This window comes from Miniopterus schreibersii (genome assembly GCF_964146895.1).
Source record: "Miniopterus schreibersii genome assembly, chromosome: 19".
NCBI classification, from domain to species: domain Eukaryota; kingdom Metazoa; phylum Chordata; class Mammalia; order Chiroptera; family Miniopteridae; genus Miniopterus; species Miniopterus schreibersii.
Window position 1 is genome coordinate 17,080,397 of NC_138119.1, and position 24,783 is coordinate 17,105,179.

The following is a 24,783-nucleotide window of genomic DNA, read 5'->3' on the forward strand; positions in this document are numbered from 1 at the left end:
CTTTGAATCCAAAGAATATTTTTTCTTTGAACAAAATTATATTTTTTCCAAAAAGCTTCAATTTTAAAAATAACTATATTTCTATAAATTATCCTTCTGTTTTTATATTGCTTACGTACCAGTTTATTTCAGCACCTGAAAGTTGGGGTGGGTAAGAGAGTGCAGGGAAAAGCAGAAGATGATAGCATTTGTAATGAGTCCATGCTGCAGACCTACACTCCTGAAGGTTTAGCCTGTGTTATGGTCATCACTGAAAACATCTAGAACATTGCTAGGTTGGAGCTGGAGTTGTAGAGATGTCAATGTTAGAGTAACAGAAATGTTTAGTTTCTGTGAATATGTGTATATGTTTGTACGTGTTTGTGAACATGCATTTAAAGTCCTAGCCCCCAACTCAGGAGTTTGTAAACATTGTTACATGGTGCTGCTTAGCAGCCAAAAAGTACCAGATGGATTGCTGATACCTACTTCAGTCTTCTAGTTCAGCTTTTAATTACATTTTCTTCTTTGATCCCAAATCCTTCCTAAGAGAGACATTTTCTTAGTCGGTTTCTGCCAGTTTAGCAATATTTTACCCCTCTTTTAGGTGTATCTTGAAAACAGCATAATAGATTTATACTTTCCTTTCTCAATTTCTGTCTTTTAGAAGTGATTTCTGTCAAAGGCTTGGTGTTCTGAGTTGTTCCCTATGCTCCCTAATCACTTTAGCCACTTAGCTTTGAAACTGCCTGGTGAGAAACAAAGTTGTCCTGGCAGATGTAGGTCAGTTGCTTGGTCTCTAATTTTCTTCATTCCCCCATAGCATGACCCAAAGGTGATGAGAAAGTATAATATTTTTAGCTTTCTTTTAAAAAGCTTCTTATTCTGGGTGAGTTTAAGCTACTATGATTTCTGATGTTTTAAGAGAATCCTGCTGTTTATTCCAGATTAGGCTCCAGCTTTATAAGCTAATCTTTTTTGTGATATTCAGCAGGGGAGGAACACAAATCAGTCAATTCGATTTATTTAGCAAATATTATGACCTTCTGTTATTTGCCAGGCACTGTGCTTGCCACTGAGGATAACAGTAATGAGAGACATTTTCGGAGGAGCTCATAAATTAGTGAAGAAGATGGTTAATATACTCAACCCTCTGTTGGTTGGTGAATTAAATTGCTCAGTAAATTATTTTAGGCCCCTGCAACAGATGCTTAATGATCTTGTGGTTAATACATCCCCTGGTCTGAGGGTTAGGAGGTTTTCCCTTTTTTTTGCTCCTTTCTATTGACATGTCCTTTTCCATCATATTTGTAGTGTGATCCTATAAAATCACTAATGTCTGTTTATAAAGCATTATGAGATCTTTGGGCAAAAGTGCTGGGTCAACAGGAATATTATCCTTTCAACAAACATGAACTGAACATGTATGATTGGAGCACTGCGTGTTAGGCTCCAGGAGCCATAGAAAGGTAAATGAGACAATTGTCCAGGTCTAGGAGCAGGCAATGCAGTGTATGGGGTGGAAATGGGGGTGGGGGGAGTTTGTGGAACAGGGGGTAAGAATCAAGACTTTATTTAGTGCTTTCTTGTAAAACCAAATTTATGTTTAAATGAGAATCTTATGATAATTATATCATCTCATAACCCCTTTTCCATCTGTTCATATGACTTGTAATTGAATATTTTCCATAAGCCTATGGGCACTGTAGACTCAAATATTGTTAGTTTCTTGTCAACCTAATTAAATAGTTTTCTTTAGTTTTGCTTCCCTTTCACTTGTATTGCCAAAGCTCTTAGTCATCATTATTAAAAGACATGTTTTAATCTCAACTATGATATGTGTCAGGGTTTTGAACTTTGAATAATATGCCACACCATTTCATGGGGATAAAAAAGTTCTCAATGACCCCCTTCCTCTAGCGTTGACTATAAAAATGATTTCAGTGTTACCTAAATATGTGGCAATAAAGTCAAATATAAACTATACTTTTAGTTCTCATAGCCATAATCTAATAGAAGCAAACTATAAAATCAATACAAATGTACATTTACCATATTAATTTAATGTTATGGATGAGGTTATTTTCCTGAAATTAAGTTGCTGCTAACAGTGTAAATGTGATCCTGACAGCTACGATGTAGATTTTTTTTGAGTTTGGCATGCTTATGGGGTCATGTGCCTTCAGATGACTCAGGTTTTCCCAGCACACTTTTCCAACCCACTGGAAAAATTTATTTATTTGTATGATGTGGTGTTAGGTCATGTAACCTTCACTTGGTGCATCATTTACATATTAAATGCCTTTATGTTCTGTTTTCTTAGCCTGCAACGAATTAAGAACTGCTTGGCTCCAACACAATGGTAAAAGCTTCAGTGAATGTTGGCACCGACATTGCAGAACAATACTTAGTTATTAGCTGGCAGTCAGATGATCAGAATATACTTACAGTAAAGCTTTGAGATAGTTGTGGAAATAAAAATTGAAAATTACAAAGTATGATAGAGTATCTGTCATGGACCACTGAAGATATACTGACAAAGATTCCTTGGACACCAGTTTGAGAAATATTATCAAGTGTGTAATATATACATATACATAGACACTATATGTGGTGTAAGCAAGTAGAAATCCAACAACTATTATAAAATTAATCATACAGGCACTGCATGGATAGAAAGTACTACATTGTTAAAAATGATTAAGTTAACTATTGAACGATTTATTTTGCAGATGCACTCTGATATTTTTGAGTGCTTGTGTTATTTTTTGTAAAAATTGACAAAAATAAGATTTTGTTGGATGAGGCTAATCATGAATTAAGAATAGAGTAAGGTTTTGCAAATTATTTATCCAAAGGACAATAAAAGTCATTCATTGTAATAAGAGAGTAGAATTATATTGAGCTCAGGATCAAAATGGTAGTGGTCATCACTAGGCTGCTTTATGGGTAAGGTAGGAAAGGGAAGAGATGGTCGTTCTGAAAGCACCCTCTTTGTGCAGTTGTCGGACTCCATAGAACAGCTGGCTTTGTCCACGAAAAGCTGCAGCGCTACCGTTCTGGGTCTAGGGAAATACATCCTGGCTCTCTTTTTCCGTCGGGCCCAGTCTGAGCTTCTCAAGTCCTCTTTACTAGCTCACAGAAATATACCACTGCTAGCTTTAAAATAAGCCAGTGGTTTAGGGGGAAAATACTAAAAAAGGAGATGGATAAAGCACAAATAAAGCAGAAGGGTATGGAGAGACATACATAGGGGTCTGTCTATGCCCAGCAAGTTCTCTTCAGTTCATAAATACTAGAGAAATGTGCTACATTCACAGCATTTGTTACATTTGTTACCCAAATCTTGATTTTTAGATATTAGAAAGGAACAAATGAAAATATGAAAGTAAAGACTTATCTTGATTTTCTAATGTAAAGCACATACATCTAAAATTTTAATTTCTTAAACTGGCTATCCCTGGGAAAATAATTTATGTTACTCTCTGGCTTAAAGCCTTTAAAGACCTTACTTTATAGGACCTTCATGAATTCTTTCCTGCTAGTCTTATGTCCCTGCATTGCACTTTATATTCTAGTGCTGCTGACTTATTTGAGTTCATTCTCTCCTAGACTGTGACCTCTATGAGAAGACGTTCCAGAACATCTCACAATACCTAGCATGTAATATGCCCTCATTAAAATTTTAATTTAATTGAATTCTAGTTGGAGAAATCTGGCCAAAACATGTTGACAGTGAGTAGATCTTTTCCACCTTCAGTGTATTTTAGACCAGAGCAGTGAAATTGGAGGTAAGGAGCAAGTTAGAAGGTCAAAAAAATCCAGATTTTGTACAAACTCTGAATAGTTGAGTTCAATTCAATGTGCATTTATTGAGTAATCAACATTTCCTGCTACTCATGGACTTCAGTAACTTGTGTACTTATCAAAGCCACATTGTTGACTATGTATAGAATGATGTAGGGATATAAGGAATATAAAAAATACTTCAACTATTCTGCTGAAGGTTTTGTTTTTCTGTTTTTAAATTTGGACTCCAGAGACAAATTGTAAAGACAAGAGCATGAGTATTTCAAGTTTCTTTTTGAGACCTGAGTCATAGATGTTGCATTTCAAGCCAAGTAAAGGTTTGATTACTTTACACTTCATGGCTTTTTAAAATTCCAGTTGCTATAACAACTTTGATATTTCTTTATTATTTTTAGCACTTCAGTTGCCATAACAGTAAGATATATTAAAAAACAGCAAATTTTATAAGGAAAAATCTCTTTCAATTAAAAGTGAATTTGTATCAACATTTTTTCCCTATAATGTGAATCATTACTTAAAATGTAATTGTGCTATTCTATTTTCATACAGTTTTAACAGTCTTTTGCAGGAGATGTTTTAAGGTTCAACTTTTTCCTCTCTGTTTTTACTGTATGAAAATTAAAGATAGTGACTGTATTGAACCCGTTCTTTGAGATAATATTTGATGGGGTTTCATTGATACAAAAATCTTCTTAAATAGTTTAACTTCTAGATTTGTCATTTCATAAAGTAAGAAAAGAACATGTCTGATGAATAGCTCCTCCACAGAAGATACAAGAAAACTTGGCATTTCCTTTTTCCTGTGTGTTTTTAAGAGTACTTATCATATCTGTTGCCATACTGAAACAGTCACCACCTCCCTTATCTAGAAATAACTGACAGCTTAGTCCTGTGCTAAGGCACTTTAGTAAATAGAGCAGTTCTATTTACTTTTGAGACAAAATTCTCGTAAGTGTAGTGTCTGATATTTAAGCTTCTAGAAAATTAGAAGAGGAAGGAGGGGTACTGTATATTTGCTATGTAAATAGAGTCAGAAAATATAGGGAGCTGTATATTCTTTTCTAGATGCCCAGCTAGTTGTGGAAATTAAAGAGGCCTCTCTCTATATATATGTCTATCTTTCTACATATACATGTGTATTGAATCCAGCAGTTACAAAGGCATGATTGTATCATAAGGCAGTGTTCTAATTGTTGTTAACAGTGATGACCCCAGCCCACCATGCTAACATTAAATTCTGTTCAGAATTCTTAGTTTAAGAAGGCAGAGGAGTAGATGATACTTCTTATAAAGATTTAAGTGTAAAATTTGATAAACAAAATTTTTAAAATTTAAAAAGAGAAATCCTCAATTATTTGGGAATCACAGGATCTGTGTTACTGAGGTTTTCATTGACTAAGGTTTGGTAATTATTATATTACTGTGTTTCTAATCAGAAATTTCCCAATATGCATAGTCAGGTTCAGACAATGTATTTCTTTTAAGAATATACTTTTAAAAAGAAATGTTAAGGGAATTGGCAACTCAATAGAGTAGATTAATTTCCTAATCTCAACAGGTTAGTTGTGGGTGTAGTTTCTTAAGGAGAAATAATTAAAAAGCCAGTTGATAGTAAAGAATACGCTTACCTTACTATCATTGAGCTTTGAGTGAAAAACTGCTATGTGCTTTTCAGAGTTTATTTGTAATTTCTGATTAAACAACCAACTGTAAAAGGTGGATATTATTATGTCCATTTTACTCATGGAGAGGAAGACATACCCAAGGCCTTATAGTTAACCAGTGCTGCAGCCAATGTGCCAACCCAAATAGGGCTTATTCTAAAGCCTGTGCTCTCTTCTCCAGGTCAGTCTTTCCTTGTCTTCAAACTTAATAAATGATAATTACAGGTAAAACCATAACTTTGAGAAAATGGAAAGAAAGATTGTGTTGTACATGGTTTTATTTTATTGCTCTGTGTACTATTTTTGACCAATTAGATTTTAATGATTTATTTTATGTTTGAAGATTTTCCTCACTAAGAGTTAAACATAGATGTAAGTTAGTATTTTCTTTTTCCATTTTCCTTTGTGATTGATTACCAATAGTGCAACCTCTCAAAGATTTTGTTTCCTTGTCCAGTTGTCTTAGATCTCAGCTACTAAGGATGGGTTCAGGCTGTTGTAGAACTGGCATTTAATAAAAAGGATTTTCTTTCCCTGGCCCATGTGGCTCAGTTGCTTGAGTGTCATACCATGCACCAAAAGGTCGCCTGTTCAATTGTTGGTCAAGGCACATTCCTGGGTTACAGGCTTGATTCCCAGTAGGGGGGCATACAGAAAGCAGCCGATCAATATTTCACTCTCACATCAGTGTTTCTCTCTCTCTCTCCCTCCCCCTCCTCCCTCTCCTTTCCTCTCTCTCTCAAATCAGTAAAAACATATGAAAAAATAAGAAGGCTTTTCTCACTCAGTGTCTCACTTGCATCTGGGCTGTTGTACCTGTGAGTACAAACAGTGAGCCATGAGTCAGGTACCTTGATTTGGAGTGTGAAAGGCACAGGCCAGATGGACCTCTGTCCCACAGTATCTGCTCTTCTAGACCTTTCAGTAGCTCTCATTCTTGATGGGACATTTTTCCTTTTAAACATCAATATACAGGGATTGGCAAAAGTAGATTAGTAATAATAAATAATACAATAATTAATAAATAACTAATAATACAAGAATAAACTCTGTTTCCTCTATTCACAACTGTAAACCTACTTCTGCCAACCCTTGTATATGATTTCCTGGCAGTACCTTAAAATTCACTCAGGTGATTTAAGGCTCTAATTTGGTGGTTTTACATAGAAATGGAGCACTTGAAACATGCAAGTGCAATCATAGCTTTATCATTCTCTTTGGCTATCACTTATATGTAGCTGAAGTGCACAGATGTTAAATGTTACATTTTGATGAGTTTTCACATGTATGCATGAATGTGGCCCATAGCAATCGAAATGCAAAATGTTTCCATCATCCCTGAAAGTTTCCTTATACCTCTTGCCAGTCAACACACACACACACACACACACACACACACCCACCCACCCACCCACCCAGCCCCCCACCCCTGAGGCAACTATGTTCTCAAGTTTTCCCTGCTCCCGAACTTCATCGTATGGACATATCAATATTTGTTTACCCATTCCCCTATTGATGGATGAATGGTTATATTCAGTTTTTGGCTATTAAAAATAAAGCTGCTATGTACATTTTTATGCAAGTTTCTTTTTAAATGGATATATGTTTTTGTTTCTATTGGGTAGATTTGATTAATATTATTAGAAACTCCTAAGCTCTTTTAAAGTTGGGCCATTTTACTTTACATGATGAGAGCTTCACTTGCTCTGCTTCCTTACCAACATTTAGTATTTGTTAATGTTTTAACATTAGCCACTCTGGTGGGCATATAATGGTATCTCGTTGTAGTTTGCTTTTTCTTGATGACTGTTGATGCTTGGCACTTTTTCATTTTCTTAGTGGTCATATGTATATCTTACTTTGTGAAATGTCTATGCCGGTACGTTCCCTTTTTAAATTGGGTTATTTGCATTTTTATTAACAAATTATAGGAGTCAGTTATATAATTTGGAACACAAGTTCTTTGTTAGATATGTGTTTTGCTAATATTTTCTCCCAGCCTTTTGACTTGCTTATTGACTTTCTTAATATCTTTCAAAAATCATAATTTTGATTTTAAGTATAATTTATTAAATTTTTCTTTTATAGTTACTGTTTTTAGTATTCTAAGATATCTTTGTTTACTTTCATGTCATGCAGGTATTCTCCTGTTAGGATGTTTTCTTGTAGAAGCTATATATTTATAGTTTTAATTTTTATGTGTAGATCTATAATCATCTCAAATTTTTTTGTGTATGGCATGAGGAAGGGTCTAAGTTCATTTTCCTCCAGATAGCAAATGTTTCTGCTGCAATCTACCGAAAAGATTTTCTTTTCTTCCGACTTGTTTTAGAGTCTGTTGAAAGTCGCTGGGTAAGTGTGGGTTTATTTTTGGACTCTATTCTTTTCCATGATCTGTGTATCCTTATGCCAGCCTTGATTACTTTGGCTTTAGAATAAGTTGAAACCAGTTTGCCAGTCTTCCAACTTTTTTTTATCCTTTCTCAAGATTGTTTCATCTCTCCTCAGCTCTTTAGGTTTACATGTACATTTTAGAAAAGCATTTTAGTGCTACAAATATCTGCTTGGATTTTAATTGGAATAGCAAATAAATCTATAGATCAATTTGAGAAAAACTGACATTCTTAACAATATTGAATCTTCTAACCCATAAAGATGATATATCTCATTATTTGCTTAGGACCTTTTAATTTTTCTTAATGACATCTTGTAGTGTGCAGGGTAGAGGTCTTAACACATATTTTACTGAATTTATTCATATTTTTCTGCTTTTGAGACTATTGTAAATGGCTTATTGTTTTAAAATTTTATGTACAATTGTGTGTTGCAAGTGCATAGAAATGCAGTCACTTTTGTATTATTGACCTTGTATTTTGACAAAGTTGCTCATTGCTTCTAATGTATTTCTGGGTAGTTTTAAAAGTATTTCTTATATATACAGTTATGTCTTCCTTTCCTTGTATGGCTTAACTGTTCCTTTTTCTTGCCTGTTACACTGGCTGGGACCCCCTACAGTGTGGAGAGGTGGTGAGAGCAGGCTCCATCGCCTTGCTTTCCTCTTGAGGAAAAAACATTTAGTCTTGCACCATTAAATGGCACGTTAGCTGCAGGGCTCCCATGGAGTGTTTCCCGGTTGAGGAAGTTTTCCAGGTTGTGGAAGTTTTCTTTTGTAGTGCTACTTACTTAACCTTTGTTAAATATTTTTAATTGTTAATAACTCACATTACAGTGAATTGAAGTTAACAATATAAACTTGTTTTTTGCCCTTGAGAGGTCACTAAATCAGTGGATTGTAATATGTGCTGTTTCAGTCTTTATTTTTTGTTAGTACTTAGACCACATTGCCTTGATACTATTAATACTACATTTGATAGTGCTATATTTAAAATATATTGATACTGCAATTTGCAGCATTCATAATTTTTAAAATAAGTAAATAATCATTATCTCTTTCTAGATGTGATTGTCAATACTCATATTGAACTCATTTAGGTAGCGGTATGAATGTTACCCTTAATTTGAATATATCAGAAGAGTAATCATTTTCCTCCTGCAGTTTGGTCATATATTTCATAGCTCTCTTGTGAAGCTTATGTCATACAAGGGATGGCAAGGAATTTTGTGTATTCTGAATTTCACAAAAACCGGTTATTAGTGTTTTTCTATCATTTTATAGACTTTTAAGCTTTTTTATATGATTTATATTGAAATTATATTGAATATTTACTTGTCCAACTCCTACTCTATACCTAACTCTGTAGTGTAGACTTGAGATATAATGAGGAACAAAATAGATGTTGCTCCTGTCATGGGGCTGGCAATCTAGTCAGGAAGACTCCACTGAATGAAATAGATCCTTATAGCTATGATCAGTGTGGAGTCTGGTGGAGTCTGGGAATTCAAGGAAGTTTTCCCTGAGGAGGTGGTATTTGAACTGAAACCTGAAGATTACACCTGAATTAACTAACAGAAGAGTGATGGCATAGTAAGCAGCAGGTACAGACGACCTAGGCAGCAGGGAACATAGCACATATACGTGGGACTGGGGAGGGGTGAAGTAGGGGGAGGCAGAGCCAGTTTAGCTCATCCTAAACAATATATAGAAGTAAGATTGGATAGATATATGGAAACTGGATTTTATAGGATCTGTTAGGACTTTTTTTCTAAGGGCAGTGTCAAACCACTGAACTATTTTAAACAGGGGAGTGGTACAATCTGGTTTGCATTTTGGAAAGAATATTCTTTCTGTTTTGTGCATAATGGATTGAAAAGAGGCTACAGACAATTCAGGAAGCCACTGTGGTAGTCCACACATGAGGCTAGCTTGCTTAGGGCAGTGACAGTGGTGATGGAGAAAAGTTAACCAATGGGAGGAATAGTAGAAGAAATAGTTAAAATCTGAATGCATACATCTTTGGCACATGTAAGAAATATATTTTAAAACCTTTTACTGTATTCTTTATTTGTTTACTTTTTAATATATTAGTTGTGTAGTTCTCCTTGATAGTCATTGCCTACTTCTATTTACCATTGATGGCTAATGTCCTTCTTGCTTTTCTGTTTAGAGCCTATTGAGTAGTTGTTTGAATTGCTTAGATGTTTAATAATAATGAGGAAATATTGATACATATAAAAGAATCTATAAAACATCTTTAAGGTATAAATGAAAAAAAACCGCAAACACCTGTAATGTATCATCTCATAAAGTTATATAGTTTTAGTTGTTAGAAGTAATTCTGGAGGAGTCCCAAATAATGATTCCTCTTAGAGATTTCTAAGCATCCATCAGTTGAAATGAGAGGAAGGGTAATGACTGTATTAAGAATGGCAATAATCAAACACCTAATGACCCTGAAAATGGAGAGAATTATGCCTAATGTAAAAACAAAGAATGCTTTATGTAATGAGCTATGTAGATATATCATATTAATGCTCTTTTGTTATTAGAGCTTCACATTATAAATTAGTTCCCATTATAATGAGATCAGAAAAAAGGGTGGAAAGAAAGAAAAGTGAGGGGCTATTAGAAAGAGTCAATCTCTAAAAAGAAGAAAATTACCTTGTTAGAACTTCTGAAACTTTTTGGTGGAAGTTGGTGAAAGGAAAGAAAGAAGGTGAGTGGGTCAAGGCACTGCTCCTTGAGCTTTCTTCTCATATTGTCATGTACCTTTGAAGGCATATACAATTATGTGTTATTTACAGCATTCTTACACTCAAATCCCTGCCTATGATTTTTGGGAAATAAATGTGGTTTAGAGGTCTACTGTTTGAATTTCCTAAATGAGATTTTTTTATTTATTTTTTTGCCATGTCCCTAATTTTAGAAAAATTACAATTCAAAACTGTCTTAAAAATGTGTAAAGTCTATACTTTAAAAATGATTTGTTTGGATTTGGGTGACTTGAGGTAGTTTTAATGATTGATAGTGTTTTATTTTTTAATGGTTTTGTAGTAAAACTTAGTGTTTAACTCTTCTTTGTATGGAATGTGGGACCTGTCTATATTTATGAATATTTATCTAATGTAATTTTAATAGTATTATTATTGTAAAAGAGAATTAGTTAAATCAAATCTTGTATGATATTAATACTTTTAGGTATTCCTAAAAGTCAAAATGCTTTCTTATAAAATAGGACTTTTCTAGCCTTTTAACAAGTTGGCATATAATTGACATACAATATCCTATTAGTTTCAGATATACATCATAGTGATTTGATATATATATATATATATTAGAAATGATTCCCATGGTAAGTCTACTTACCATCTCTCATTACACAAAGTTATGACAATATTTTTAACTCTATTTCTTATGCTGTACATATGTCCTCATAACTTATTTATTTCATAACTGGAAGTTTGAACCTCATAATCCCCTCTACCAATTTTGCGTTCCCCCCAACTGCTCCCCTATGGTAACCAACAGTTTGTTTCCTATAGGTATGAGTCTGTTTCTGTTTTGTTTGTTTGTTTTGTTTTTTAGATTCCACATATAATTGAAATCACATGGTATTTATCTTTCTCTGTCTGACGTATTTCACTTAGCATAATACCCTCTAAGTCTATCCATGTTGTTACCAATGGCAGGATTTCATTTTTTATGGCTGCGTAGTATTCCGTTGTATATATACATCACATATTATTATTCACTCATCTATCGATGGACACTTAGGTTGCTTCTATATCTTGACTATTGTAGAAAATGCTGCACTGAACATAGGGGTGCATATATCTCTTTGAATTCGTGTTTATTTTCTTTGGATGCACCCCCATGTTCACTGCAGCATTATTTACATTAGCCTTTTTGTATTACATTTAAATATTTAGTTTCAAACCTCGACATAATTCTCATTCTAAGATTGTTATTCTAACTTGTTTTATAAATTTTTCTGGTAATGAGAAATGCACTTCCATTCTCTTAACCTAAAACCCTGAAGATTTTAGCAATAATAGGGTCTTCCTGAAAGGCATTCAACATGAAGGAAAGAATAGGGCTTCTATCTTTACAAATTGTTGTTTGAAATCCAAAAGAATTCTTCTTGGACATTTCCTGACTATCAGCCATTGGTGAAAAGGAGAGAGGAAAGGATGGGATTCATCAATATGGCGTTAAATAATGACAATTTTGACCTGTTTCAATCCTAGATCCATGACTCTGTAATAGTAGGCAAGTTAAACTTACCTTTTCTAGTACCCACTTTCTTCCCTTGGAAAATGATAATGATGGTACTTACTTTGTAGAAAGTTAAGTTTTTATAGAGAAAAAAAAGCACATAGCATAATGGTTAGCACATAGAATGTGTTCAGCAAATATTAGTTATCTTCCATTCTCATCTTAATTTCTCTAATTTAATTCTGAAATAATTGGTAAATTAGTTCTAAGTCACTTTTAAGAAAAGTGCCTACCCCATAAGAATGTTTAAAATAGTGAATGTTTATTGATAGTAAGTCAAAATAAGTGGAAATGTTTTTAACCTCCATCAAATAAATGAGCTTAATTTACTTTCTTTGAAGTTGGGTATGGGTAGCTCAGGTACTATATGACAAAGTTCTTTGACTCTCTGAATCTTTTTCATGTTAGGATAAAAAGTGGACTAAACAAGCATTCGGCTTATTTTTATTACTCTTCTGAGGTCATATTTGACCTTAAATATTTTCCCAAATAGATTTTAGTATATAGGTTTGTACAGTTAACTACATCAAATTCAGCAATTTAGTGTGGGTGTGGCAGGGACTTGAGAGATCATTAAGTGTTTTTTAACGTCTATTAAAATATAATTATAGAGAATAAAAATAGTAGCTATATCATTTGAGTTCATGAAGACTTAGCTGATGTTTAATAATTAATAAGTTTTTTCTGCCAATGAGCATTAGATTACTGCTGACTTTTTAATGTCATAGCACCTTGTGGTAGTTTCTCTGCAGGGTTTAAAGATGTATCCCAGTTTTGTTTTCTTTTTCTGGTTCTGCCCATAGGAAATAATCTTTGCAAATGCTATAGGGAGAATATCTCCAAAAGTCCATATATGCCATTAACATGTTATGAGGATCGGTCAGTCCCATTGTCTTCTTTTGTCAATCTTGATCGGAGCATGCTGAGTAAGTCTATAAGCCTGCATGTGCCTGGCAACTGTTACCTAGTGACAGTTTCAGCTGCAGTAGCCATTGGCTGTGCTGTTGATTGGGGCAGGAGGACCGAGTCACCTTTCTGATGGTGAGTTCTTCTGCATCAGCTCAGGGTGAGGAGGAGGAGCCGGGCTCCGGCTCAGGTGGAGGCAGTGATGCCGAGCGACTGTGAAGAATATCCCGGCAGCATCCTGGGAGCTGCATCGCAGTGAGTCGGACTTCTGAAGCCAGCAGCCCAGCCGAGCAGCTGAGAGTGAATGTAGGTGAGAAGCACTGCCTTATTCCTGTAACAAGAGAACTACTTTGTGACAAGTGAAGCTGGGAATGTGCAAGGAGGAGTATCTTGTGGCTGTTTTAAAAGAAGGACTTCCCTGCATGACTTGGTGATGCACGAGAAAATAAGTTTCAGAAGAGTGCTGCTGCATTGTTCCTGAGGAAGTCTGTATTTTTACTGCATGGCATTTCTTCAAAAGGTGTGACAACAAAGGCTGACAAGCAACTCTCCAAAATGCCTGTACTTTAAAAAAGACTCTTGACAATGCTAACCTTGGACCAGAACGACCTTCGAAGCCTTTTGGGTGGATTCTATCCTGCCAGCCTTTCAGTATTTCAGACTCTAGGATTTAAACTCATCTTGATGTGTTAGAGGTATTTTAAAACAAGACCATCTTACTACCTACCTAATGGCCCCTGTGTTAATTGAGCGCTTGCTCAAAATAGAACGCAGAAATAGAAGAGACATTTTAAAAAACATATGGCTGCTACATAACTGCAAATATAACAAACAAGGTAATTTTCTACTTTCAGAAGATTTAGTTGAAATAATGATTTCATGTGTTAATCATCTAATTAAAATAGAAAAGGTAGAGAAATATAGATTATGATGCCTACAAGAAATACCTAAGTAAATAATGGCAGCATTTCTAGTCAAGTAAGCTCAAAATAGATAGGAAAGTTTCTGTTGTCTAAATTTCATATAAATTCACATATATGTGTGAGATATAGGTGTGGTTGCAAGGTGAGCAATAACTTTGAGCTATATATTTTATGATCATGCTTCATTGTAAGGAAGGTGGCATATCAGAAATGAAAGTTAATGATGCTGAAATTAATAGCAAAATGATTTATTTTTCTTTTGAAAAGGAAGAAGTATAAATTACATTGTTGATGGTAGCACCAGTAATTGTAATAGATCAAAACTGTTTTCTTCTGAACGCTTAAAAAATGCATGCAGAATGAAAAGTTTATCATATTTTGTCAGGTGTTAACCCATTGCCTATTATCTCCCCTACTGGAAATATGTGTGTGTTTTCTCATGAAAGCTATATGGCAATCTGGAGTCTGTTACCTCTGTTCTGCTCCTTTGTGCCCAAATCAGATGAGTCGTTTGGAATTAACCTTTTCGGGAAAGGGGGTGGTGGTGGCGGTTCTTAGCTTTTTAAAGAAATGAGAGAGAAATGGATCATAAAATTGACCCACCAGCCTCAGACCCTCAGTTGAGCCCAAAGACACTCTGTTACCATGAACTTTTTCTTAGCTTTCTAACCAAATCTGAGATCTTAGTTATTTAAATTCTAAAATATGAATCCACTTCTTATGGTAGATGAAACAGGAAGCCTGAGACAATTTCCGACTTTTCTTTTCTCATTCTTTCTAGTTGATCCTTAAGAAACAGCCTTTCTGAGGAGGACAGACAGCCCACAGAAGCTTTTCTTCCCATGGCAGTTGATTTTTCCCCCCAGATTCAATTTTTTATAGCGCAATATAATCCATTTTCTCTAGAAGTGCCTTGTGTCGGCAAAAAGTTGTTTGAGACCACCAGAGGAAGCTAGTGGGTGACCTTTTTTCCACCTCCTTAGTAGCTTATTCCCCTCCCTTTCCCCCCAAAGCTGAGGTGTGTCACTGCTGCACTGAGGCTGATGAAGAGACTTGAGTCCTCTCTGGGATGCTCAGCTGTGACAGAAGCACTGCCAACATCTCCCGAAGCTGATCCTGAGACACTCAGGTGCAGAGTGGAACAGATGCTGGCAGGGCACTGGCTTGCTGTAGCCAAGGCTGCAGGTTGCTTCAATTCCAAGCCATGAATGAATCCAGGTGGACTGAATGGAGGATCCTGAACCTGAGCAGTGGCCCTGTGAATGTGTCCGAGCGTCACTCCTGCCCACTTGGATTTGGCCACTACAGTGCTGTGGACATTTGCATCTTTGAGACAGTTGTTATTGTCTTGCTGACATTTCTGATCATTGCTGGGAACTTAACGGTCATCTTTGTCTTTCACTGTGCTCCACTTCTACACCATTATACCACCAGCTACTTCATCCAGACGATGGCATATGCTGATCTTTTCGTTGGAGTTAGCTGCTTGGTTCCTACTCTCTCACTTCTCCACTACTCCACAGGTATCCACGAGTCATTGACTTGCCAGGTTTTTGGATATATCATCTCGGTTTTAAAAAGTGTTTCTATGGCATGTCTTGCTTGCATAAGTGTGGATCGTTATCTGGCAATCACCAAGCCTCTCTCCTACAATCAACTGGTCACCCCTTGTCGACTGAGAATTTGCATCATTTTAATCTGGATCTACTCCTGCATAATTTTCTTGCCTTCTTTCTTTGGCTGGGGGAAACCTGGTTACCACGGTGACATTTTTGAATGGTGTGCCACCTCTTGGCTCACCAGTGCCTATTTTACTGGCTTTATTGTTTGTTTACTTTATGCTCCTGCTGCCTTTGTTGTCTGCTTCACTTACTTCCACATTTTCAAAATTTGCCGGCAGCACACCAAAGAGATACATGACCGGAGGGCCCGGTTTCCTAGCCACGAGGTGGATGCCTCTGGAGAGACAGGACACAGCCCTGACCGTCGCTACGCCATGGTCCTGTTTCGGATAACAAGTGTATTTTACATGCTGTGGCTCCCCTACATTATTTACTTCCTTCTGGAAAGTTCCAGAGTCTTAGACAATCCAACACTGTCATTCCTAACAACTTGGCTGGCTATAAGTAATAGTTTTTGTAACTGTGTAATATACAGCCTTTCCAACAGTGTTTTCCGGCTAGGCCTCCGAAGGCTGTCCGAGACAATGTGCACATCTTGCATGTGTCTGAAGGAGCAGGACACACGAGACCCCAAGCCCAGGAAACGTGCTAATTCCTGCTCCATTTGAAGAGAACTGCTTAGTAAATCAAGTGTAACTGACAGTGGTTTTGGATCATAGTCTTGATTCGTCTGGAAATTTGCCACTAGAGAAATATTTACTTGAATAGTTGACTATGAGATGGAAGGGACTAAAGGTTTCAGGTTTTTTTTTCTTTTTTCATGGAGGAAAAAACTAAAGGAATGGATGTATAGAAAGTAATCTCATGAAATAATTATAGCATGTGAGTATCAGTGTGCAGTAATAGGAAATGTTTAGCGCTGAGAATGACAAAAGTGTTTCAGATCTGCCACAGGATGTGAGCAAAGCCCCTTGGTGTCTGTTTCTCTGACCAAACTCTCTCCTCTGTCTTTGTCTCTTATTCTGTCTCTGTCTCTGTCTCTCTCACTCTCATTTTGTCTGTGGAAATTACTTACATCAATTACCCTCTATAGAAAACTGCTACATATTATATATGTGGCAAAGTATAAATCTTTGGCATCAAAGTGTACTTTTAGACTCACTGATCTGAAATCCGTAAGTGGTCTCTCATGGATGCAGAGTAAACATTGTATGTTAGTACCTGCCACACAACCCTTTTGCTTGTGTTTTTATAATTTCTGCAGCACACATTTTCTGCCGTGAGCAAAAAGAAACAGTATTTTTATTTCATCAGGGTAAAATGATGCTCCTCACCCCTCCTTCCTGACAGCCTGCTGTATTTCCCTCCATCTGCGTCCTTTGGTACCTTAATCAAGAAGTGTCTTAGCTAATGAAAGATTCTACTATACAAAGCAATCATAATGTTAAATAATTTATTCCTTCCAACAAAGCAATCGATAGCCTGTTTGAGATGTTGTGTTAAGTATTTTTAATGGCTTTTGGAAACATTTTTTTCTGGTTCCTTTTAAATTCTTTCACGTTCCCAAAGTGCTGTCCTTTTTGCTATAGTAAAGCTTTGTTTTCCTTTAAGACAATCCACAAATAATTCTAATGCGGATGCAGAGTACTCACCGGAAGTGAGGCATCTCTCTTAAAGCTACCAGGTGTGTCTTTTTTTTTTTTTTTTAAAGAGTAAAATATTGACCTTTTTGTGTTAGGGCTACAAAACTTACTGTTCTGTCCACTAACCATTTGTGTGATATGCACTTGCACATAGTATATTTTTTACAACAAAGAAAATGTAAATTATGTTATCTGTGCCTAATGATTTCTTAGCACAATATATAGATCAGTGTTGCTTAAGTCACCAACATTGGGAAAAAATATACAAAAACTTCTTTTAAGAGAAAAATACTTTAGTGTAGTTGTTATTTAGATATTTATATTAGACCAAGCTGTATTCTTAGTACTGCTGAGAATATAATATACTTAGTTATGAATACAGGTAACAGCTTTCAGTATTTTCTTTTGTAATGATCTGTTTTCATATTCAGAGGTTAAATTAGCTTATTTTTTAGTGTGCTACATGGAATTGTGTAATAAATTGTCAGGGGTTTAGATGTAGCAAAATGGCATTTGGGAATTAGTAGTGACGCAGGTGTGAGTGGTAAAACATCTAAATCTTACTTTTTTACCATAATTTTCCTGCCTGACAGATATTTTAAAATTTATATCAAACTACTGAGTATTTTTCTTCTCAGCATTTTTGGTTTGTTTGTTTCATGAAATGCATTAGTGAAATGTGCCTATGGAAGCCAACCATGTTGCACACCGGTGGTTTGACTTCACAGGTCCTCTAATAGAAATGTCATCATTTTATTGAGGTTGTTCTGAACCCCTGTGTATTTTTAAACATGTAAGAAAGGTTTAAAATAAAGAATAAAATAGTATTCTATATATCAAAATCAGACTTTGCTTCAGTTTAATAAAATACTTAACTTGGAACAAGAGTTTACTTCTTTGGGATCAAAACTGAACTGTTTTACATTTCTGTGGTTTGGGCTGTTTACATTACCTCTTGTCCCCTGTTTGCCAGTGGCATCTTGGAAAAGTGGAAATGCACCCTTTAAGTTTAGAACAGTTCAAGGAAACATAATAGTATAACTTTTCAATCATCATAAATAGGACCTTCAACATGTATAATTTGAGAATCACATTTTGATTCCTTTAGTTTGGAGTGGGCATCTAGTTAGAAAAGACTCAACAGAGAACCTGAGGCCATATTTATTGCACTTTCCAACTCTTCTAGATCTTCCTTATAATAACTCCTAACAACAGTTGTGTGCCAGGCACGTGGTAAGTTTTACATGTAACATTTAATCCTCACTATGACCCTTTGAGATAGCTACTGTTATTCCCATTATAGAGACGAGGAAACTAAAGAAAAGTGACTTACCCAAGGTCACTCAGTAAGGGCAGTGGCAGAGGTTCAGTCACACCCAGTTGGCCTGGAGCCAAAGCCTGTGCACTTCACCACTGTGCCCTACTGCCTTTCCCCCAAAAGCCTTCAGACCTTGGTACTTCTGTCTCTGCCTTTTCCCTACAAAGTTTCTCTTTCTTTTTTCTCACCTAAATCTTTTGCTTCACTGCTTTTTCTTTTCTTGTGATATCTTTTTCCTCGATCTTACAAATCTCTTTGATGAAAACAGCAATCTTAATAAGCCCAACCTTGCCAGGTTAGTCTGTAATCAAACTGAAACCCTGGGACATGATATTGCCTTGACATTACTTTTGTTCATTTCTGTTAAGTTTTCCTTGAATAGCCTTTTCAAATTGCTATAAATTTCTTATTGAAAGAGATTTTTTGGAAGGAGAGTGGAGAAGGAAGGCTTTATTATAGCCTGAAAGGGGAGCCTCTGTGAGGCAAGTTCTAGGTTTAGATTCTCCACTTATTGTAATGTATCCTGTGCAACTAACTCTAGGGTAGGCCATTTAACTTCCTTTTGACATACTTTAATATGTGTTTATATAATAAGATAACAGTAAGTTTGAAACTACTCTATCTTTTTCAGAATAATATACTTTAAGAATAGGAAGTATAGCCATTATTCTTATCATTATATCGTGTTCTCTGGAAGTTACCTAATTTGGTTATAAATGACAACCAAACAGTAATGCTGTAGTCTATTACTAATGGTTCCATTACCTGTGGAGTTGCTTCTAAAGTTATATAATGTTGAAAGGCTTTATAACCTACCAGTGCATGAAACCTGGGTTGAAATCTTGGCCCTTGTTTGAGATGAAAGATATCCAGCAGGCAGGTGCTGGGGTGAAACAAGGATAGTTTTGAGATTAACCTACCTCCTTACTTTGTTTTGTATTAAATGTGCTTAAACATCTGTCCTGCATCAGGTTGGCAATAGTAGGAAAGGATTGCTCAGGAATGTTTTGCCGTTTGTCTTTGCATTTTAGTTTTCCTCACCTACTAAAATAGAATTTAAGGCATTTTGTCAGTACAGGTTACCTGGAAGAAATAAAGATGATTAAGCAGATTTGTTCTATATGTATCATTTTTTTATGGGAGTGTAGGAATAAATGGAGTTGTTGCTTTAGAGGACTTTCCTCTGTCTCTCCCCACTCCAGAAGCTAATCATTAGATGTGAAAACGGTACAAGCATGTGATAAACAGATAAAGAAGAGTAAGATGTAGGAAAAAGCTAGTGTAACATGCTGAGCACAGCATCACTTGTGTTCAGGTTGGAGCATTGCAGTGCACAGGAGCTTATGTTACTGGGGATGCTCTATTTTGATGTGTAGGTTCCAGCAGTTGCTCTCTTTCCCTGAGTAAAGCTATTTCGAGATTAAGAAGGTTATATAGAAAGTGGCATACTCTACAACCAAGTGTGTAGACATTGGGGAAAACAAAATGACCAGTGTTTCTTGGAAATGAAAGTTTTACCCAGTGCCAGTTTTGCTGTATAATTTAAAATATTCATAACTTTTTAAAATAATAAAGTGGGTGTCTGATGTGATTAGTTATTTCTTTATTAATATTCTGTCTTAAATTTTATTTTTACAATGAGCATTTACTTTTTTTATAATTGTGAAGAGAAATTGTTTTATTAAAAAGAATGCTATTTAAAAATATTTTGACATTTCACAGAATAGTTTTTGTTTATTCTGTAAGTAACATCCAATTTTGTCTTAATACTATTTTGCTTTGGAGATAGTTTATATAATTTTCTGACTTTTATATTTGTTATTTTAGGTAGATTTTCAAAGAAATTTGATGGCCTCCTGCTTATGATATTAGATATTCTTGCCTTATTTTTGCTTCAACACAATCGGTTTGAAGTGTTATTTGCTGAATCTGAAATGGATCTCAGTCACTGTAGGGTTTTTTATGTACTTTTCGTGGTACCTTCCAGCATTTTTTTCACATCTTTAACAAAAGGATGACCTTGTATGAGGGAAATGGGTCTGGCTGGTATGATAACTGCATTTCATGGATTGGCAAGATTCTGTTTTCAGTCCCCCCATCTCATCTCAGAAGATCATATCTATAACTTCTTAATGGTAATTTTATTCTATTCTTATATATGATTCCCCATGAAGGTGAAGAAAAGCAGTAATAAACTCCGCAGGAGTATGGTGTGTCTGATAGATATTAAACATGAAACACATATGATATCAGTACCTTCACCATAGTAAATGAGACCAGATTAGTTTTTGAGATTCTAAAATTTGTAGAAGATAAGTATCAAGAAACATAGGGCATAAGAGTATAATTTATTGAGTGGGAATATTTGCTAAAATTCTAAAACTTCCCCAAATACTACCTTATACAAGAGAAATCACTTTTATCTTTGACTTAAGAAATTTGACTCTAATTTTATATTTTCTACTTAAGCAAGTGTAAATAAGGTTGATGCCAGTTAAAAGTGCCCAAATATACTTTATAAATTCAAAGTTGTGGAATTACTTTAGTTGAGAGGCCCCCAAAAAATCAAGTACAAAATTATATAGCCTGTTCATTAAAATTTAAAATATATCTTTGCACGCAGTACAGACTTTAGCAAGAGATGACCAGTGCCTTTGTCTGAGGTTATGCCTGACACAAACCAGTGTTCACAGATATATCCTGTGTAAAATACAATCTTAAAGCACTTATGTTCCTAATAGAGTTTGAAGTTTAAAATAGGTATTATTAGATCACATATTTTATACTAATAGCCTCTTCACAGTTATTTCACTCTTTCAGGAATTCTATAATAAAAATGCCAAATTGATCTTGTAAACGATATATGTAGAGAAGATTAAAAGATACTTAGTAAAGAAGCTGATGAAAAAAATCCTGAAAATCCTGGTTTTAATGTTTTAACAAGTTAAATTATATTTGGACTTTTCTTATATCTATTATTTTGGCAAGGAAAAGATGATTCAAAATTGGTTTTTCAGAGTTGCTTGAAGTTATCAGTTTTAAAATAGAGTATAGTTCTTTGTTTGTACTTTTGTATAATGTATGTGTAGGTTTTTGTGGAATGTTTTTCTTGCCATAGGTTAGATTTTAAAATGTAATTTGTATTGAAATTACAAATTACAAATAGATTACAAATTGCAAATTTGTAATTGAGATTACAAATTACAAATAGATACACATTCAAATTCCTGCTCTCTTCAAATAGATTTTGAGGAAAAACTTGCCATCCCAAAGATTAGTTTATTTCCCTACTTTCATTGCCCCTAGGCAATTAAAAAAACTTATTACGTGTCCAAGATCTTAAAACTTTACTAGTAAGGGGACATATCTACGTTGTGAGTTCAATCCCCAGTCAGGGCACGTATGGGAGGCAACCGATCGATGTTTCTTTTTCTCTCACATGGATGTTTCTCTTTTTCTCCCTTTCTCCCTCTTTAAAATCAATAAAAACATATGCTAGAGTGAGGATTAAAAAAAGGAGATAGTAAATTATCATGTTTTCATTGGTTTGACTTCAAGTAAAAGATCTTAGAGATTCACTAGGTCTTCCTGTCCTTTTCAGAGTAGTCAGTAGACTGAAGGGTATTAAGAGAAGACCCCAACGATTTCTTATAGCAATCATTTGAGTGTCTCTACCTAACATCCACCAACTTGCCCTTTTATATTAGTACCTTTTAATTTTAGACAACTCTGTAAAAGAATGAATTATAGCTAATCACTGTAAACTTATTTCCAAATGCTGCCTCTTCTAATTTCCATCCCTTCTACATAACTAATTTTCCCCTTTTCACCCTCAGTCAAGATTCATTTTGGTTTTTATTTTAATTTTTAAAGATGTATTGACTCTTGAGGAAATTTAGGCATTTAAAGGGATAAAATAAACAAATCACTCATAGTTCCATTACCCATATATAATTAGATACAACAATTCTTTTTTTTCTCCCCCCCCCCCCCCACTATGGACTAACACTTTTTCTAGGATTTTTTAATATAGTTATTTATATTGAAAGTATTTTTGATGTTATTGCATATTCTTTATGAACATCTTTATAAATAAAACTTTGTCCCTATTTAGTATTCTTACAATTTTTAAGAAAGAAATACTGATTTAAAATGTATGGAAATATTTTAAGATTATTTATACATATTACCAAATTGCTTTCCAAAAGTAGTGAGCCAGTTTATCTTCACACCAATAATTATTAAGCTATGTTGTTTCACCACAAACTTGCCAGCAGAAATTCAACATTAACAAGTAAATTAAGGGAGTTGATTTTCACTATATCCCCTCCCAGCTCCTATAGATAGGTTTGTTAATGCAGTTCTTTGTGGTATTTGTCTTCCTACCGTCCCCCCCCCCCCCAAATTTAACTAGGATGGGCCTGCCGAACCTCATTTAAACCAAGGTGTCCTAATTCTTTATTTCAGAAGTCTTTGAGCCCAGATCATCTTCATACTTATTAGCTCACCATTTACTCTCTCTGCTGCTTGGTCAAGACCATGCTATTTTTCAGAACATTGAATTCTGTCAATGCTCTTCTCCCAGGATTGGTGCGATCTTCAGCATTGCCTATTTCACTGTGTTGTGTGTGCCACAGGGCCACCTGTATACTGGGATTTGAAAAAGACTTAGAACATGTTTTTCATTGTATTCTTCCGCCCGTTACAGCAGTAACATCCCTACTCTCAAGGAAGAGGAGGACCTTTTCCTAAGCAGGCTTTTGAGGCCTGTGTCCTTGGAGTGTATGTGGGCACAAGACTTCAGCTGTTAAGGGCTGAGGACCCCAGGCCTGGTTTTGATTCTAGGATTTCCCTGACCACAGAGCCACAGGTACAGTTCCCACAGCAGCTTTACCACCTTGGAGAAGCCACACCAGGCGTGGATGTGTAAGGAGCAGAGGATGCTTGCATGTCTACACCTTTTCTCTCCATTGTGTCTTTTACTCAAATCTCTCTGGTTCCTCAGTATAAGTGGCTTTGTGTATAATGGCTACTCAATATTTGTCGAGCTGAGCATAAAGTGCTTTTTATATAGTAAGTCATTTATTTCTTGAGTTCAGCTGAACTTAATTATCCGAATTAACTATATTTTTGGGTCTTTCCACTTTCCCCCCCAACTCAGTTGAGGGCGTGGTTGGACTGACAATTACTTCAAAACCCTTTTGCCCTCTGCCTTTATGTTAGAATGAAGTGAGGAAGCTGTGAGAAAGAGTGTATTAGGAATGTCGAAAAATGATTTAATATAGGTATTATTTAATAGAGCTCCTCTCTAATTGAACTCTTCCTGCCAAACCCCACAGTGTAGGCTTTGAATATGTGTTTTAAAGGAGGGTGAATGCACTTTGGGAAGATTTGGATTTTGGATAATTTTTATTTGCATTCAGCTGAAATGAATATCCTTCTGACTTCTTCATGATTATATAGAAAGAAATAAAATTCTATTTTACCCAAAACCTGTATATGTTAGTAGAACTACTGTTTCTATCTCCAGTCTTCTCTTTGTCTTGGAGCATTTCTGGTAAAATATGGTTTTGAAGCTCATCACCAACTTTTCTCTGAACATGCTCTGATATATTCTTCTTTAAATGGTGCTCAGAGCTGAATACAGTGTTCTGTATTGGACATGACCAGTCATAGAGGAAAGTGGGGTCATTGTTGTTGCTTGCTTTATGTATCATACTGCTGTTTATTCTGCACAGAACTAAGTTAGGTATCTTTGTTAGTTATATTTTACCGTTTAACATATTGAATTTATTTTCAATAAACCCCTAAGTCTCTTTCACACCTGCTTAATTATATTTTCTTTCTCTACATGTACGATGGTCTGGTTTTTTTAAAATCTTCTCTTTCTGTCCCTTAAATTTCATCTTGTTAGAGTTGATTCAGTTGTTCCAGTCTTTCCGAATCTTCATTGTATCTTTGAATATATTCATTAAGCTTTTGCCATCTGCAAATGTGATAGACATATTTAATGTATAAATCCAGATAATTGATGTTTAAAAATCAAACAATTTCAAAGTATCTTTGTCATGGTTCCCCAAGACCACCCTCAGTTTTGGTGATTTGTTGGAAGGACTCATAAGATTTGTATATAGCTGTACCCATGGCTAAGATTTATTGCAGCAAAAGGACATAAAGCAAAATTAGCAAAGGGAACCAGATGGAAGCTTTTAAGAGTCCTTTCCCAGTGGAGTCACACAGTATTC

At 35.3% G+C, this 24,783-nt stretch overlaps 2 protein-coding genes across 3 annotated transcripts in view; both read left to right on the forward strand.

Moving 5' to 3' along the window:
- RABGAP1L (RAB GTPase activating protein 1 like) overlaps positions 1–24,783 on the forward strand; it is a gene marked incomplete at its 5' end in the record, with an annotated part of 365,222 nt that overhangs the window by 111,992 nt on the left and 228,447 nt on the right. The window lies entirely within an intron of this gene.
- GPR52 (G protein-coupled receptor 52) lies at positions 14,741–18,094 on the forward strand. Its single transcript, XM_081121371.1, has one exon. The coding sequence runs from the start codon at positions 15,160–15,162 to the stop codon at positions 16,243–16,245; it is 1,086 nt and encodes a 361-aa protein (XP_080977497.1). The 5' UTR covers positions 14,741–15,159; the 3' UTR covers positions 16,246–18,094.